This window comes from Notothenia rossii (genome assembly GCF_949606895.1).
Source record: "Notothenia rossii genome assembly, chromosome: 8".
NCBI lineage: Eukaryota > Metazoa > Chordata > Actinopteri > Perciformes > Nototheniidae > Notothenia > Notothenia rossii.
Window position 1 is genome coordinate 61,028,891 of NC_136906.1, and position 19,260 is coordinate 61,048,150.

Consider the following 19,260-nt stretch of genomic DNA (forward strand, 5'->3'; position numbering starts at 1 on the left):
TCAGTTATAAGATTTTTTGTACTGCTGGAAAAATTCAGTTACTGGGATATTCCTTGAACTGGCAAAGTGTTCATAAAATGTTATAAGCCTTACGACAAAAATAGAATTGTTGAATGTTGAACAAATATAAAGCTTAGAAGTCATTTACATTGCTGGTTAAAAAGTAAGGTCACAGGCAGGAGAACACTGCTGGGATTATAAGATATTTATTATTGTCCATTCGTACTAGCATACAGATCATATCCAAGGTCCATTGTCATTCCGTGTGGAAGAAGCTGGACGCGGAGGGCGACTCGACCCTTTAGTAAAAACTTTGGTCTGGCTCACACTAGAGAATGTAACACGAGGCTAATCTATACACAATGACATGCTTTAGCGACTGGCCGTTTGGAAGGGGCACTGCAGTAGTAAACCCTCGAGGATAATTTCACATCACAACACAGCATGAGATGAGTAATGACGCACACAACCCCTAAGATTACTGCCCCTGGAAATAAGGAGGAAAGGTTTCCACGTCAGTGCTATTCATTCTTCCACAGGCAAACTATAAACCACAGCTTACAGATACAAACATTCAAAGTACATGAAGAAATCGAAAGTAATATTAAAAGAAGCAGAAGTAATTTCAGTATGAATGTGTGTTAGGGAAAGAATCAGTGATTAGATCAAAATGTTTAACAGTCTACCCTTGGTGCAAATCATGGCTCTTCCTCGAGAAGAGTCGCTCCATGTAGTAATACATTGGAAAACAAAATCACTTTCTATGTGGCTGGAATTCCTAACACCACATTGACCTACTCCAACAGATAAAAAATAAATATAATAGTACATTCTTGATAATCTTATGAATAACAAACGGAACTTTTAAATATAACATAAACTACATTTAAAAAAACTAAAAAAAACAGCTGCTTCTGACTAGGAAACAATAATTGTACAAAACATGCAGTGCTTTTGTCAATACTAACATCAGTTTCAATACAAAGTACCACTCACCCCCCCCCCAGGACAGATTCCAGCAGAAAAAAGGTATGCAGCAATCCTCTAGACAGAGGTGAGGGTGGGGGATTTACAGTCTGACTAGATTCAGATACGCTCGTAAGGAAAGCAAAGATAGTACTCTGACGGTGTAGCAGTGAGCAGTGGAATATTCAAAGTCGTCTTCAGATTCTATACGCAGTGAGGTGAGTGAAAGTGTGTGTGTATTGTGTGTGTGTGTGTGTAAGCATGCGTGATGGATTTGTCCCTCTGTGCTGCATTTTAACACCCCAGATTCTTTCTTCATTTTAAATCCCCTTCATCGCCCTGGATGGTCTTTTTGATGCGCAGTAGGAGGGTTGTGTGCCACTGGTCCAGACGTGAGATCGAGTCAAAATCTTTTATCTGCATGAGGGGGGGGGGGGGGGGGGAACACAGGAATAAGATTATTTCCCCAATGAGGATTACAATGGAAAATTCTGCTTACTTAGTTTACCCTCACTAAGGACATTTTCGGCTGTATTAAGGTATTTTGACAGGGGTTTGAGTTTTTTTCTCCAAATGTTGTAAGTCCTATAATAACAAATAATAAATGAAATTCAAAGAAGTACATTAATTTATATACAGTTTATATATTTTATGGCAGTTTTTTACTCTACTATTTTAGGATTTAGTGAGACACAAGGGTTCATTTGTAATGCTTTACTGGTTCAAATTCAAATTTCTCCCAACATCTGCCATGTAAGACTGCTTTATGTAATATATTTTCACTTTGTAAAATGAAGTTTTAAAACTTGTTTTCAGTTATATATGGACGCCCTCCACCAGTCTGGAGGACGTCCATATCAACAGACTGAGTGGATACCTGAGATAAAGCTTTCAACTTTCTTGAACACACAGGGGACCCAGGACAAGTACAGCAGCTGAACAAAGGGATTTCCTGGGCTCTCCAAAAGTTTCAAAACTTTGTTAGGTTATACAAGACTTACTGCCTCTGTGAAAGCTTCACAGTTCTGTTCCTCATGAGCCTCAAGAAGTTTCTGTTAAAACAAAGAAATGTAGGTTACTCATAGAAACTGAAGAGACTAAGAAGGAAAAGTAAGCGAACAGAATCCTCAGGGTTTTTAGTATCGAGTTACCTTCAGCAGTTTGCATTCTCGAGAGTCTGAGAAAGCGGGGAACATCTCCTCGTATTTTTCAATAGCAATCTGTTGAGACACAGTGTGTTAAAGCAACTGACAGTCCAAAATCCTGAGACTGACCCGCATGCAGCGGTATAAACTAACCTTAGCGTTGAGCTCATCGACGATGAAATGACAGAGGGAAGCTTTGAAGAAATACTCTTTGGCGCTGTATTTCAGCAGTGTGTTATCCATCGTGTTAGCTCCAACCTAAATACATCCAAAACAGTTCTAGAAATGTCAACATTACCAAATCAGTTTGGGCTGAGGAAGTGTGACAAGTACAAGAAGTGCTCACCTGCTCGTAGATCTCAATAGCCCTCTGGTACTGCTCTATCTGGGCGCAGTAAGCCCCCACCTTCAGCAGACACTTGTTGGCAGAGCTATGGAAAATTGCAAACGGTACACAAAACATTTAATACAATATGGAATATGAGAGCTATACATCTGGAGTATGAATAAATTGATCCATTTATGTGAGTAGTTTGCAGTTCAAAAGCATGGTACATTAGAATGGAAAATGTTGATGGTTAACAGTAGAAGATGACACAGGTGCAACTGATAACAATAACTTTGATTATCCACTGTAAATGTCAAAGAGCCATCGTTAACTTTATTATGAACAGATAAGTTTAGAAAGCACGGTAATCCTTTATAAACTTAGTGGGATTTTTTGTAGCATTCAGTATTCTGATCTGAAATCCATACATAACCTGGTAAATGTTGCTTGTTTATCATTGCAGCAAACTAATGTAATTCTGCAGACAGGCCCTTTTTCAGTGCTGCTGCTGTATTTGATCATTCCATAGCAGAGTGAACACAGGTGTAAATAATAATGATATGCTTGTTAAGGTACTAAGAGACATTTGTGCCTTCCCTGCAATGAAAATGCTCAGAGAGAGATATAGAGATAGACATACAGTATAAGCTATCCAGCAGAAGGTTTGTTAAACTAATTTACTAAAATAATCTAAAGTGAAATTGTTATTGTTTTAAACATTCTAATCCTAAAGAGTTTTATCCTAATATCATGTTGTTGAAAATAAGAGTGCTACACTAAGTGTGCTACTATTATGGTAATGATCAGTTTAAGAGATTGCAGAGCTGGAAAAAGACATAACATGCAGTATTTTACATTACCTGTTGGATTCTTCCCCTTTGTAGTAGTCTGCTGCTTGTTCATAATGTGCAATAGCCTTTAAATTAAATAAAAACATGTTACACAAATACTGTTGTGCGTTCCTCAAACAAATATGGTGGTAGAATCCCTACTGTATAACATCTCATTGTGTGATTCTTACCTTTTCGATATCCACCAGTTCAGACTCGTAGATCTCTGCGATATTGATGTGGTGTTTGGCTGCGATGGTGAATCTTCCCTGGAGGAGAAGAAGATAAATCATTACTAACTGGATCTATCCAGAGTCATTGCATTACATTCTCAGTGCAGAGAGGCAAGGTCAAGCAGTAGCTTCATACCTACAAGGTTTAAGCTTTTGAAATAAATCCTTGCCAAAGGGAATGCTAAGTAGGCAATTTGGTCCAGGTAGCAAGCTAAATTATGTGATGTTAGATCTACAGTAATACTGGGAATCCAAGAAGAGTAGAAGTGATCATTTAACATTTCTCAGCTATAAAATAAGTACAATGACACAGCCAGTTTCTGGATCAGAACATAGATGGACACTTTCTATATGAATCTTACCCTATGACCTTACCATGTCTGTGTATATTTCGATGGCAGCATTTAAACACTTGATTGCCTCTTTTAGCAGCATAAAGGCAAGAGGGAACAATTAGACATGTTAGTTTTGTTCAAAGCTTACATTGTGCACAGCACCTGTTATGCTGTGCTAGGATCAAATGAATATGAGGTGTAATACAAAACAAAACAGCAAGCAAGAGCCTACCTTCTTTATACAAAACAAATGAATCAGCAACCTACTATTCCCTAGACCTACAGTATGGCTTCATCTATATTTGGAAGACGATTGATTGAGGCCAGAGAGTACAAAGAGCCCTATAACTCAACTAATTGGAAACTCCATAACAAGGGTAATAACTCACATATTATAATTTATTCAAACAGCAAATCAAAAAAAGGCAGATTGTAAAAAAGTGAAATCGGACTCGTTATAAAATATAGGCTCATAGCTTGAAACTAAAGTAAATCATTAATTACTTTAACAGTGCAAATATTGATGTCTACAATTTCAGGCACTAAAATGCAAGTTGTGATTTGGACCTAATGAGTTACCACATGTTCTCACCATTGGGGTCAGACTTCTTGAAAGCATTTCCTGCATCAATGAAGCTGGTGGCACAGTCGTGTTTGTTCTGAAGTTGCATGTGGAGACGTGCGGCTTTGCAAAATGCATTTCCAGCAGCTGAAGACAAAAGAAAAAGAAGACAGAGACTTTCACATACACACATACTTTCTAGTTTGCATTGAGCCCACACTTTAATTTATGCACATAATTCCACTGTTCTTTCTTTTTTCACTCGTGGCACCTTTACAAGTGCTGTTCTTGCAGTTATAGTGGCAAAAGATCAGCACATGATCCTACAGCTTCTGAAGTTTTTTTTTTATTGATATGGTGGATTTTTCTTTAGTAAAAAAACAGCTCATCGCACCACTCCAGTTCTTGGCCATCTTGAACATGTTTGCTGCTCTGCAGTACATCTCGCATGCTTCTTCCACCTTCTGAGGTCCTCTAAACAAGAAAGTAAAACAAAAGAAAACAGATGTACACAGTTTAATATAGTTAAAAAATGCATACAGTCTCCATGGCATACATACTCTGGCTAAAATAAATACCCAGTCTGACTTTCATATTAAAGTTATATCGAATAAACTTTCTTAATGGCACCATAGGGGGATGAACTGTAGAACGTGGTGCATTTCTCAGGGTGTTGTCATGCTAAGGCTGGTGTACTGACTTATATAAATCCTCCACACAAGCATTATAGATTTCCCTCCCACCATGACAGAAAATGGACCCCTGGGAGCTCCCTGGAGTTGTAATAATACGCTGGCCATTCAATCATGGCAGAGGATTACGTCACTGCTTGGTCAGCCACAGAATTAACAGCATAAAGCCTGCAAAAAGTTATCAGGCAAGAGAACTGCCGACAAGTAACATCTGGGGGTCACCTTTGACCAAGCTTTGAACAAAAACCCTGAGTCACAAGAGAACATTAACTGTTGGTTTTGTTAATTTGAGGTCTATGTAAACAAAGCCTTCTTGTCTCTATGACATTGTAAAATATATGCAATTATTAGATTTATATGAAACCATATAAATCATCTCCCCAAGGTCACTGATGAATAATAGGCTTCTGACAGGAGTGTCTGTTACTCTGTAATGACAGCAGATAGGGAAGCGAGAATCACATAACTTTTTTAATGAACGATTGAAGGTGCAATTAATGACAAGGGAAAGTACTTGAATTGTTACATTTGTGTTTAAGGTTTGCATCATCATAAGACCTTGGGTCTATGTGTGTTGGGTATAAATAGGACATTTTCAAAGCAGTGATCAAGGCATATGTCATTACAGTATAAACACAGGTGCCATCGATAAAAAATAATTAGGGTCCCATTCTATTTAGTGTATCACAGTCATGCCAGTGAGCAGCATGCATACACAACCCCAGGGCAGCGGCGCAACTAAATGGAACATGGCCAATCTATTGCTATTACTTACACCTCTGTTTGCCCTGCAAAGTGTGTAAAAATGGCTGATATGCAAAGGGGTTATTCTGGTGTCATTGAGTGCACAGAGTAAGTAACTATTCAAATCAAACCGTATACATACTGTTGTGTTACAAGCTATAGATGTTCGGCGGGCCATTACCTCAGGTATTACGACGTTAGGCTTTCAATGCTTTTTATGTTAAGCTTTTCCACAGAAGTGGTGTAGCTCTATATCAAAATCAATTCCTGTATTACAATTACATGTAATCATAAAGAAATCAACTGCTAAGACAATTTAACAATATTGACATGTACCTTGTACACTACAGAGACTGTGTGAAGGTAGAAAATACAGTCAAAGCAGATATCCTAGCCTTAGCCAAAACAGCCTGCTGCGTAGCTTTCAAGCTAACGCTAGGTTCAGCAGAGATGCCTTGTTTACAATGATACTGACAGCTAACCTAGCTCACTGACATACAGGAACCGAGTTACTGAATGTCAGGTGTCATCACACTGGTTTAATATCTAACTAAACCTTTACAATGTATTGCTAATATTAATATCCAGCACCAGCTAAATGTATGTCTACATTAAGGTCGGCAGCGTGCCTACTTTTCTACTAACAGTTAAGGCTTGCTAGCTGTCTGTTCTTTGGTGCAGTGTTGTCTTACCCTCCAAACATCCCTCCCAAAAAAGAGCCAGAGGTCTTGCATTTCTTGTCAGCTTCGACCATTAGCTGAATCGCTTCCTTCTCCTTTCCAGAATTATCCATTTTTGCTTTATGCGTAACACACTTATAGTGAGGCAGAAAAAACCCGCAGAAGATTCCGCTGTGTACAATGAGGATTACAGTCGATGGGTTTATTCAGCGTAGGCGTGCACCTGCCGACGTTAGTGGTTTAGCAGAGCACCGTGGTATCGCGGGAGTTTTAGTGTTTTACGTGACAAAAATATATCGGCTTCAAGGGGAAAAAACTACAATTCCCATGGAAGCATGATTTGCCACAATATATTTTACGTTTATTTGTAATAGTAATTAAACTGTACACACTATCACATAAAGATAAATGTTCCTCTCCGTAAAGATAAAGTACAATATCTTATCGTCTGAAAATACCTTGGTAAACAACATCACCACCGACCAGTGTGCGTTTTTTTTATTTACAGCAGAGGACGCTAAAGCATCACCTAGTCATGGTGAGAGGAAGCTTTATGAAGCTTTAAAGCCAATTTGTTCGCAAAAGGGTTCATCTCATGAGGCTTCATCATGGGCTTCATTTGAACACAAACTCCCCTGTTGGTCAAAGTGTGTAAAACAGGCATATTTCACAATGTACACGTGTATTTTTTCGCATCGCTCTAATCGCTCAAGTTTCACCGCGGCTGTCAGCTGTATTTACTTCATTCAAACAAGATGCGCTGGAGAGGGGGCGGGGCGTATCTCCATGTAAATCCTATCGGAATCGGATCGATCAGGCTAAACTAACCTGTAGCTGCTCCGTCCACACTCACAACAACGTCATACAGACATAAATAAAGCAGCGACTGTATTCGCCATGACATAGACAGTTTGTGTTTTGTATATTTAACTTTTGTCCCGTTTCTGAACAGATATGAGGAGCTGTGAGCTCTGAGTGTGTGCTAACAATACACAGTACACCTACCAGTAATTGGAAACTATCAATTATCAATGTTTTTTAATACACCTGGGCTTTCCTTGCTGTAACATGCAATACAAATATGTATCGCTGTATAAACCATGAATGGTCTCCAATAGTGTGTAGAAACCTGTAACCATAACCAAAGAGGTCTACTTGTAATTGTAATTAATAGTGTTCGAACTGCAGGTTATCTGCAAGTTTGAAGATCAGTTGTAACCTATACACACTCTCTGTTCTAACAGATGCTTTTTTACATCTTCTACGTGTTAAGCATCTATCTAGTTATCTTTTTTTATTCATTTATTTATTCTTAAACCCTGCAACTGCTAAAGGGTGTGTGCCTTTATTCATTCTGAGCACACAAAAGGCCAGGCTGATGCAAAGGGAAGGAGTGGTCAGTTTCAAATCAGTTGGAAGGTTAGTGCTGATGACTACTAACAATCATCACTTTTAGATAAGAAAGAAAACCCATCAGTGGTGCCATATACTACTGCGTGTGCACCAGGGACGTGCACAGACATTTGGAGGGGCTATTGCTCTTAACTGGAAAAAGGGCCTCCCCCGAAAAAAAATAATACAGTTTGAAAATTGTAACTTTTTTTTAATGTAAAAGAAACCAAACGATTATTACTTCAACTAAATTGAACAGTAATTCACATCTCATAACAAAATAAGCTAAGGCGACTACATTTGGTGACTTGATTTAAAAAACGAAAACCAGGGAAATGTTTTGTTTTGCGGTCCATATCTCATCAAAAATATCTAATGTTAGTAACTATTAGAGACAAAATTGGGACAATTATGTTCTAATGTAGTTTGACCAGACCATTGTAACTGCTGTGCAGTCCAGACATACTGATAAAATAGGGCTTCTGGCTTCTACCTAATTACCTTAAATAAACTCACAAATTAATGAAACCAGTTCAATAGGCATTATTCTTATTCTTATCATTCTTTATGAGCGCAGCCAGTAACGGTAAGGTATCTAATTACTTATTTATTTAGTATTCTATAACTTAGTAACAGAGATGGTCAAACTAAAGTGGTAGAGACATGGCAGAAATCCTACAATGAAGCGGGACAGTGAACTGTTCACCCGTGAGAGGGCGATCAAGAAAAGAGCGAGCGGCCCCGTTGAGGGAGTTTACAGACGAAAAGGCACAGAAAGACAGAAGCACAATAACAACAAGTAGGCTATATTTAGGTGTTTTTTTGTAAATAACCGACAGTATCAAGAGGAAGTAAAGTCCCCTGGTTTGTCCCTTATACCCTAACTGCCATGAGACAACTCAAAATCAAGTTTCCAAAATCCGACACTGAGGTGGTCTTAACGCAAGACGCTTCAATACTAATTGTGGGCTTATCATGTTGATTCGGCCACAACGGAAAAAAGAAAAAAAAACTCTCGCTCTCTCCAGAGGGGCAGGTCAGCCAAAAAGGCCAAACGGGCCGTTGCCCGGGCAACATTAGCCCGCACCTGTGCACGTCCCTGGTGTGCACGCGTTCTCTTAACAATCATTAACTCATGGGTAAGCACAGCATGGGTGAAGGCTACTTCTTTGGGCTGATTATAGAACTACAAGGAAAAGCGTATTTAATTCCTATTTTTACCAACTCACGTATGCATGTCAACAAACATATTTGTTTAAAACAAAGTTGGTTAAAAATCACATAAAGATAATTTCAATAGTGTGAGGCTAAGATTAACAACTACAATTGGAAAAATCAGGCCGGCAAATCTTTACTACATCCAAAGTTTGCCTCTCCTTTTATAGTTTTTTTGTGAGATTGGTGTGAGAACTCGGTTCCCAAGTTGGTGAGCTGTGCACAAATACCTCATTCACACGAAAGGTGTTTCAGGGCCGGTTCGGAGCTGGAGCTTGAAAAGCACCGGGTTGTCCTCTTCACACCGCAACGGAGCAGCCTCTTAGCTCCGGAATCCGGTTCATTTCGAGCACCAAACATTTTTCCGGCCAGAGCAAAAGCACCACATACGTCACGCTTACGTCGAGGCGGGGGCAGGGGCGGGATCAACTCCTGAACAACAACAAAAAGCCGGCGTTTTATCCAGTTTGTACAAAACGATGGAGAAACTTAACAAGCAGCAGTGGTCCACTGAAGAGACCAGCTACCTACTGGGAATCTGTTCTTCCGAAGAGGTACAGAGGAAGCTGGAGCACAATCGGCCATTGTTGTTGTTGTCGGTTAAGCCGTGTCAGCTGTGAGGGGTTTCCGTGCGGTTTGGCTTTATGAAGCAGGCACGCAAACGGTTACGTCATGACGCAAACGATGACGCAATGACGCAGCACCAGTCTGACTCTGGGCAGTGTGAAAAGAGCCGGAGCTAAATGGAAGAACCGGTTCTGAACCTGAAAAGCTCTAGCACGGAGCTTGAACCGGAGTTGTGTTAGTGTGAATGAGGTAAAAGTGAGGTGTGTTTTGTTGTAAGCAATTAGAAAGGATTGGCTACCATTATTTTTAAATGAGAAATTATAATAGCAGGCAATACTCGTTTTAAAGGGGACCTTCCCAGCAGCTTCTACTGAAGCCTTCCGAGTAAATCGCCAGAAGCGCCGACACCTCCTCATCACTCCACCGCTCCCATGTTTTCTTTTGTGTTGCCATAAGTTAGTCTCTCTCCGTTGGTGCGCTGGGCTAATGCTAATGCTAATAATGCGAGCAAATAAAATGGGGGCTTCACAACACTTTTTCAAGTTTTACGGGCTGTGGTTTGCAATTCGCCCAGCAAATCAGAAATTGGAACCTTTTCCTCCCCAGGAAAGTACCACCTCTCTAGCAGGGACTGAAATTCGAAACATTTTCACTTGAATTTTTGGGATCTGAATTTGACCATTCAATTTTTTTTAACTTGAATTGTTACATTTTTATTTCACATAGGTAAATTCGGAGCAAAAAAATTCAGATAGGCCTACATGATTTTCAAAGTAGTTATTTTCAATGCTATAAATTCGGTGTCTGATACAATTCAAATAGCCTACTTCTGTTTTGCTTCCATATAACGTCTCAAATATCTATACAAAAATCTTTTGTTAGTTTATTTGATTTGAAATAAAATGGACATTCACAGTTAATGTAATTAGATATAAATTATGAATGCCATACACATATTGCATACATCACTTCGAGTGCTCACATTCTGGTGCTTTTGATATTTTCTTTACGGCTCTAACAGAGCTGCAAATTCAAGTCCTAAACTTTATAAAGATGAAGCCTAATGCTGTTTTCTGTTTCTGCTGTGCATATAGCCATTACTTTAAAAGTGTTATTTATTGTATTGTATCGCTTCCCAATGAGTGTTAGCTACAGATTGCTATTTGTTCTTATTATACATCCATGGTAGTGACAGTGACATAGCGGTACTACAATAGCCGCTTTCACACCGCAGGACTTGCCGTACTTTAGTACCGGCACTAAAGTACCACGGCACTGAATCCGCCAGGGGGCTAGTGCCAATCGCATTCACACCGCAGTACTTTCCCTGAGGCAAGATTACGCTGACGTCACTTCGTCTTCTTCTTCTCTGGGTTTACTGGCAGGCCGCAAAACCACTTCACGGCGAGTACAAAAAAGAAGAGAGAAGAAGAACTACACAGGGGAGGGGGTATAAAGCCCACCCGCTGTACATGATATATATATACAGTGGCGGCCGGCCCATAGGGGCGCTAGGGGCGCCACCCCGCCTCTTCCCACATACAAAAAAAAATATTAAAAAAAATATTAAATTAAAAAATATATATTAAAAAATATATATATTTCAAAAATATATATATTTTATATTTTTTATTTTTAATGAACAAGGTAAATATCATACAATTGTATGTATGGAAGCCCATTTCCGCCACTTGAAAAAAATAAAATCCCCATGAAAAGTCATAATTATGAGATAAAAAGTCGAAATAATGAGATAAAAAGTCATAATTATGAGATAAAAAGTCGAAATAATGAGATAAAAAGTTGAAATAATGAGATAAAAAGTCGAAATAATGAGATAAAAAGTCGAAATTATGAGATAAAAAGTCGAAATAATGAGATAAAAAAAGTCGAAATTATGAGATAAAAAGTCATAATTATGAGATAAAAAGTCGAAATAATGAGATAAAAAGTCGAAATTATGAGATAAAAAGTCGAAATAATGAGATAAAAAAGTCGAAATTATGAGATAAAAAGTCATAATTATGAGATAAAAAGTCGAAATTATGAGATAAAAAAGTCGAAATTATGAGATAAAAAAGTCGAAATTATGAGATAAAAAGTCGAAATAATGAGATAAAAAGTCATAATTATGAGATAAGAAGTGCGCATGCGCTGCAGTGGCGCTGTCTTCAAAGGTCCCTTCATCACCTTGCTGCTCTCCACCATGCAAACGGCATCTAGTCCTAAATAAGGTAACTATTACAGGTGACTTTTGTAAATGTTAGATGTTACATATAGCCTACGTATATTGCAGCTAAACTACAACAATGCAGTTCATAGCTTTGACTTTACCTGAACTATAACATATATGCCTATAGTTTTGTGGTAACGTTCACGCCACTAATGACAATAGTGTAGGCATACTGCTGCTGTGAGTTGCTAGCCTAACTCTAACCCGTAAATGCTATCTCAGCTACGGTACACCACTAATTATAGTAGCCTACATGTAACGCAGTGGTTAAAAAGTAATGCGTTAATTGAACATTGCACTGTCGTTCTTTATCGCTTTTCAGTTTGCTATTCTGGGGGAAATACTAATGCCATAGCGATCATTCAGTACATGGCCAAACTGAAGTAGTACAGTCAGATAGCATGGATAGCATTCATTATGCATGTGTTGAACTTTCCTCTCGGCTCCCAGACCGTAGTCGAGGAAACAGGGGATTACTCTGTGGTCTCCCAGGGCCGAAGCAACAAGCTTCAGGTTCAATAATATCGAAATGACTGGAGAGAGGCGAGCTGTTCTTTGGAGGCCGTTGCATTTATTTAGTTCTTCTTGTTACACAAAATACTTCACAGACCTATATTTTCCGCTGCTTCGTTTTACTTCCAGAAACATAAAAACGCTCGCTCACTCTCGCACATACTTGTCAACCCTCCCGATTTTCGCGGGAGACTCCAGATTTCATTGCCCTCTCCCGCTCTCCCGGTTTCCTCCCGGGGTCATATTTCTCCCGCATTTCTCCCGATTTCTGACAAAATCAGATTTACTCAGGACTATTTCCACTCGGACTTTAATACAGCTACACCATTGTTTGGTTTCCATGGTAACACGTCTCTTTAGTAGCGCGCGCAACTCAAAGTCTGAGAGGGTGCGGCAGATTGTCACAGAAAACAGAACAAGAATCGACAACTACTCTACTCTCTGCTCACTCCTTTACTGTAAAATACAGGTCCAGCCCACACATATGCTCCATCCAGGATGGTGCTACAGGCTGCAAGGCAGTGCACTTACAACTACAATAAGCATGTTAATGTTAATCTAACAGCTCCGGCGATCCACTAGCACACACACACACACACACACACACACACACACACACACACACACACACACACACACACACACACACACACACACACACACACACACACACACACACACACACACACACACACACACACACACACACACACACACACGCGCGCCACACCTCTCTCTCTCTCTCTCTTATATAGCGATCTCACTCTGCATGACCCTAATATCATAACACATGGATATCTCGGCTACTTGGCAAATCTAGAACTTAGTCAGGCTCTTGATAATGCGGGCAGGAGTGTGTTAGCAATATACGAGTTAGAGTAAGAGGAGAGAGTGAGGAAGTGTGGAAGAGGGAGTAAGCAAGAGAGGAGATGAGGAATAGGAAGAGAGGAGGAGAAGGAGGCAGAGGAGTAGGAGAGGAGGGACCAATTAGAACAAATGTTGCATTTTTCCTTATATTAAATATAGTCTTAATCACAACTAAAGTATAGCTTATAGGTAACTTATTTTCATGAAAGAGGGAAAAGCCTAATGGGAATGTTATAACAAGTCTGAAAATAGTCAACTATTGGTTTACATGCAACACAAGATTTGCTGTTGAGATGTATCAACGTACAATGAAAGTTGTTGCCATGCAAGTGATAGCTAATTGTTTCATAAAATATTAATACAAGCCGGGTCAACCATTTTTTACAAATCAGTTTTTGCTACACAGCTATGAAAAAAAGCAGAGCATTAAGTAAATAAACACGCTCATGGCATATGTAACAACTTTCCCTTCTTAATAAAAATTGCATTTTAAAAACATGAATTGAAGTTCCATTGGCTTCTTTAATTTGTTGAACATCCAGCCAAACAGGTTATCGTCAACTAGTCACTGCAGGTGCTTTTTCATTCAGCGATGTCATAAGCTGCCTCACAATAAAATCAAAAGAAGTGAATATTTCCCCTTAACCACTTTAAAGATTGGATTTGTCATATCAGAGGCCAACTTACGAAAATCTGATAACCAAGAGTCCTATTTTAACTATTACAAGATCAATAAAATCTAATAAAATTAAATAATGCTCCCCTTCCTCCTTAGTTGGAGAATTTGGAGTAAAGTTTATAGTCTTATTTAAACATGACATTTAAAGGTAGGGTAGATAAGTTTGAGAAACCGGCTCGAGATACGCTTTTTGTTATATTCCATGGAATGCTCTTAACATCCCGATAGCAATGAATACATTAAATGCTTTGACAATAAATACATACAAAAAATATCATCTGTGGAAGCCGTAGTACTGTAAAAAGCACGACCAATCATCTGAGCCGGCCCGGCTAAAGTAACTGGATGGCCTACCTGCCTGTCAGCCTTCCATCTGTGCACAAACTTATCTCGTGCCCTCATTGGTCATGTGCGCGTTCGTGTGTTGGTGGAGGTGCTCTGTAAGGAAGTGGCAGATTTTCTCCGGTTGTGTATTTTCAAATTCTAGTGATCTCTAGCTGGTTTCTCCAACTTACACAACCTACCTGTAAAGATGCTTGAATACCAAAACGACAAACAAAAACGATTTTGTAAAAATCAACTTTAAAAATCAAATGTATTTAAGGTTACATTTAAGCTTTCATTTCATTCAACACAGGTGGAGAGGTTTTTTCAACTGTCACAAGATGGACGAGCTATCTGACTATTTAAGGTCACGACATGTGCCTGAGGAAGACATACAGCGAATGGAACAGGAGAAGGTAGTTTATACTGTATATATTTTGTTTTTATATTTCTGAACATTTCTTGTTATTGTAGTAAAGTGTCTTTATTACATGTACAGCACTTTGGATCAACCAAAAATCGTTTTTAAATTTGCTCTATAAATAAAACTTGATTTGATTTGATATAGGAAATATGTGACAATTCACAAATAAACATAAAAAAACCCAAAGTTTGGAAGAGCTTTGAAAATAATACCTGGTGCTGTGTATGCAGGTTTTTCATGGTTGTAATTTAATTCACTTGACCTAAGAATTCTTGATATATTTCTTCATTTTAGATGGATTCCAGTGTAATAACTCTCATGACAGATGACCAGCTGAGAGAGTATCTGCCATCCTATGGTGATCGACTGGCTGTTTTTGGATACTGTAGACGGAAGGAAAAAGAACCCACGAGTCGCAAGTCAAAGCTCTTTGATCGACTTAGAGGAAAGCTTTTGAAAGAATTTTGGAATGACTTTTATGAGCAGTGCACTATGGGAAATGGCTTCAAAGTGCCATACCTGCGTCATGATTTTGGTAAACAAGAATGGGAAAGTGTAGGCCGAATAATCACATTTGGCTGGCAAAAAGAGAAGTACCTTCCTGTTAAACTTTCACCTGTAATTCTGGAGCAAGCTCTTTTGGGCTTTGTTGAGAGTGATCTTGTGGACAGCTTTCTCAAGTATGTTTCAGAGTCTGAGCGGGTGATCTTTGAATCTTGTCGTTCAGATTTTGAAGGTGTGGACCAAGAAGAGTTGTTGGAAATCATGGATATCCACAACTGCCGGCGGCTTCCAACAGCAGATAACTTTGAGCCAATCTTGAAGGAGATTGCTCACCAAAAACTGATTCAAGAGCCTGCTTTTGTGATTGAACAGTGGAACAACACACTTGCACCTCTTAGATCAGAGCTGAAAGGGATTGCAGCAGTCTATGAAGAGCTACAACCAACATCAAGAAAGATCATGAGATCAATGACTTACCCCAGTACACAGAATGCCCAGGAGAAACAAATGGTCAAGTATGTTAGTGCATATCTTAGAGAGTCAGACACCCAGCACCTCTCCCTTTTCCTCAGATTTTGCACAGGATCAGATTTGTTCACAGGAAAGAGCATCACTGTCAGCTTCACACAACTTCAGGGATTTCAAAGAAGACCTGTTGCTCATACATGTGGCTGTTACTTGGAGTTGCCAGTCAGTTACGACCACTACCCAGATTTCCGACATGAAATGAACAAAGTCTTAGATAGCAACGTGTGGGTAATGGATATTGTCTAAGATACAAAGATTTCAGCTTACAGCAACGAGACTGCAATCAGAGGTTCACGTTTAGAATTTGTAGGTTTTCCAGATTATTGTGAAGGAAGTAATACAGCTTGTTTAACCTTACTGAGTGCCACCGCATCAACATCTTGTCAATATTTCTTTACTGCTTTTAGCAACTTTTGTTGAACATTGTTTTCAGTTTAAGAACATGTTTACGTTTCAATGCAGATAACTTTCTGTGAATACCTCAGTTAAGGAAGTAGTTTAAGATTGATGGTTTATATTGCTAGACTTCACTAATAACCTGAGTCTAAATCAGTTATTTCAGACAACAATGTATATCTTCCTTTGTTAAGCACTATTCTATTCAGGTGCTGTTCTTGTTATTTACCAAAAGACAGTTTGGCATTTAAACCACTCATAAACGTATCGATGGATTACAATTAAAGGCTGCTGATGCTGTAGCAAGTTAGATTAAAATGCAGTCAAAAATGAAAACAGCAATTTTGGTTTCAGAGGTTTATTGAGGTCTGCCAGCTGATTGGTTGGATTCAGATAAATGGAAGGGGAGAAAGGAGCGAGGAGAGAGGAGTGTTTGAGGAAGTCACTCGCTCTGTCTCACTCTCTCTGCTGAATAAATAATTATATTAATACATGTGTGTATTTTGCATATATCCTGTTTTTACACATAGTCAATCAAAGGGCAACACATGACTTTGTTTGTGTGTACATACAAATATATGTACTGAGAACATTTGGTACATCTTTGACGTGTCTCAAACAGCTACAATTATATTTTCATTCATCACAGGTTCAAGTATATTATAATTCTGACAATTGCAATCAGTATATATATTTCAATTTGTCCTGGGATGAAACAGGACACACATTTCTGAAATATAAATTGTGACACTGCCCCAGGAAAGTTAATGATCCAGTTCATTGTTCATCAGTTGTCTGAGTGTGATATACAGGTTAACAGTTTCAAATACATCCTTTGTTAATTTCAGATTATACTCTGACATTAGATCCACACAGATATGGAATACATCTTCATCACATGGGAAGTCCTTGAACACACACTCATCAAGGCAGACTTGAACTTTCTCCAGGTCCACGTGGTGCAAACAATCTCTGCCTCCATACAGGTGAGGGACTGCATGCAATATGGAGGGACGTCCATGGGGTGATCGTGAGTTATGGACTTGACGGACTCTGTGATTGTTCCAAGTCAATACAACCTCATTAAGTTCTTCCTAGGAGACAAATCATATTCAGTCAAATAGAAAGTAGAAAAATACTGGGCAGTGGTGATTACTGCCTTAGTGAAGTATAGTCTTGACCCATGTTTTGTTATATTTGTGAGATTTGTCTTCTAGTTTTACCATGGTAGGTTGGCACAATCATATTAATACCTGTAAAATGTAAATTGCAGCAGTGCAACTAATGTTATATCTTAACTGCTATACAAATGTGGTGGATAAACCCGAAAATAAAAATTCTTAGATACCTACTTATTTGACACAGCTACTCTGAATACCCACATATTTTTGTTAGCCAGAAACAATAACTTATTATTCACTCTATCCACGGAAAACAGGCAATTTCTATTTTACACATGTTCATTTGTGGCTCTTTAAAAATATTCACCACATTCAACATTTATTTATTTCATAATGTGACAAGTACCTGTATTATTTGTAGAAAGCAGAACTGGATCTAGGACTTGTCCAAGAAGTTGTCTGAGAAGTAGCCATCTACACTCAGTTTGTCAAAAAGGTCCATCCAAAACTGGACACACTCACTTCGCAAGGTCAGCCACCATCGTTCAATACGCTGGTTTCCAGTGCTTGGACCAAAGGTTACATTGTCTGTTTCAGCTTGGTTCTCAGAAAAATGGAAAAACTGCTGCATTTCAGCCATATGGCCATTTTCTGTTCCTAAATCAAGTCTGAGTCTGGCAGGGCACCCACCAGCATTGATAACAGCATCAATAAAGTAGCCAGCGATGATCTTCGGGTCTTTGTTTGTTTTGTAAGCTTCAAGCCATATCATCTTTCTTGAAAACCCGTCAATGCATCCACTGATTGCAATTCCAAATGGCTTAAGCTTGTCGTAACCATCAATGTGCCATACATAGTTTGGACCACAGCTGTGGTAGATGCGCCTTCGCAGTCTGTTTCTTGACCTCAGATCAACACCTTCACCATCCAATAACTGTAGCAGTATTCGCACTGTTTCTCTGTCAGTCACAATTCCATGTAACCAACATTTTTGGTGCATCCATCTGTAACCATGACACTGACCAGATGTTTCCAGTTGCTGTTCAATGAAGATTGCCACCTCAGCCACATCGGTTTTATTCTTTCGACGCCAGAGCTGCTTCTTGCCTAAAATCCTTTCAAGGGTGCGTTTGCTTAGTACAACTCCATGTGAATCAGCAAGCAAATTAAGTATTTCATCTGTTGTAAATCCACGTTTAAAGTAGTCCTCAATGTACTCACAATCCATTTCCGTGTCAAGATAAATAGGAGAACTCGAGCCAAAGAGCTGCTTTATCTCATAATGGCTTTTTATCTCATAATTATGACTTTTTATCTCATTATTTCGACTTTTTATCTCATAATTATGACTTTTTATCTCATTATTACGACTTTTTATCTCATAATTTCGACTTTTTATCTCATAATTATGACTTTTTATCTCATTATTTTGACTTTTTATCTCATAATTTCGACTTTTTATCTCATAATTTCGACTTTTTTATCTCATTATTTCAACTTTTTATCTCATAATTATGACTTTTTATCTCATTATTTCGACTTTTTATCTCATAATTTCGACTTTTTATCTCATAATTATGACTTTTTATCTCATTATTTCGACTTTTTATCTCATAATTTCGACTTTTTATCTCATAATTATGACTTTTTATCTCATTATTTCGACTTTTTATCTCATAATTTCGACTTTTTTATCTCATAATTATGACTTTTCATGGGGATTTTATTTTTTTCAAGTGGCGGAAATGGGCTTCCATACAATTGGTATCAGTAAAATGTATAATCTACAATAAAATCTTGTTTAAAATTGTGTTACGATGTCTAAAGTTACTGATAAGTCACATTTCCTGCCTGGCCTTGCCCTTGGCATTAGTTTATCATTACGGGGCGCTGCCTCCGAGCCAAACAGCAGCAACCAGCACGTTGCAAAAGTCTCAATAGTAAGCTGTGCCGCCGAAACATAATTTCAGCCAATCAGCGCC

The 19,260-nt window shown here is 38.6% G+C and overlaps 2 protein-coding genes and 1 long non-coding RNA gene across 4 annotated transcripts; 1 reads left to right on the top strand and 2 right to left on the bottom strand.

Moving 5' to 3' along the window:
- Positions 1 to 190: 190 nt before the first annotated feature.
- On the bottom strand, positions 191 to 6,765 carry napbb (N-ethylmaleimide-sensitive factor attachment protein, beta b). 2 transcript variants are annotated; one of them, XM_079643130.1, is made up of 11 exons: positions 6,528 to 6,765; positions 4,794 to 4,873; positions 4,430 to 4,546; positions 3,878 to 3,924; positions 3,461 to 3,538; positions 3,300 to 3,355; positions 2,458 to 2,542; positions 2,265 to 2,369; positions 2,118 to 2,186; positions 1,968 to 2,018; positions 191 to 1,383 (listed from the first exon to the last, which is right to left on the bottom strand). In XM_079643130.1, exons 1-11 carry the CDS (start codon positions 6,626 to 6,628, stop codon positions 1,282 to 1,284), a joined length of 891 nt encoding a protein of 296 aa, XP_079499256.1. In that variant the 5' UTR covers positions 6,629 to 6,765; the 3' UTR covers positions 191 to 1,281. The 2 variants fall into 2 exon arrangements, with proteins under 2 accessions (XP_079499256.1, XP_079499257.1); XM_079643131.1 differs by lacking the exon at positions 3,878 to 3,924 and having other exon boundaries at positions 6,528 to 6,581.
- Positions 4,897 to 16,007, top strand: LOC307014891 (uncharacterized protein; the record flags this gene model as incomplete). Its single annotated transcript, XM_079643129.1, has 3 exons — positions 4,897 to 5,943; positions 14,619 to 14,721; positions 15,024 to 16,007. Exons 1-3 carry the CDS (start codon positions 5,834 to 5,836, stop codon positions 16,005 to 16,007), a joined length of 1,197 nt encoding a protein of 398 aa, XP_079499255.1. The 5' UTR covers positions 4,897 to 5,833.
- LOC307014893 lies at positions 15,204 to 18,691 on the bottom strand. The gene is made up of 2 exons (XR_013801345.1): positions 17,685 to 18,691; positions 15,204 to 17,251 (listed from the first exon to the last, which is right to left on the bottom strand). It is a non-coding gene; the product is annotated as an uncharacterized lncRNA (long non-coding RNA).
- Positions 18,692 to 19,260: the final 569 nt, after the last annotated feature.

Excerpts from the sequence above, each read along its gene's own strand:
- napbb (XM_079643130.1), bottom strand. The coding sequence starts at position 6,628 with ATGGATAATTCTGGAAAGGAGAAGGAAGCGATTCAGCTAATGGTCGAA. Across the intron at positions 3,925-4,429 it reads CAAGAAGTCTGACCCCAATG|AGGCAATCAAGTGTTTAAAT; the intron begins GTGAGAACATGT and ends TGCTGCTAAAAG. Across the intron at positions 3,356-3,460 it reads AACTGGTGGATATCGAAAAG|GCTATTGCACATTATGAACA; the intron begins GTAAGAATCACA and ends TTTAATTTAAAG.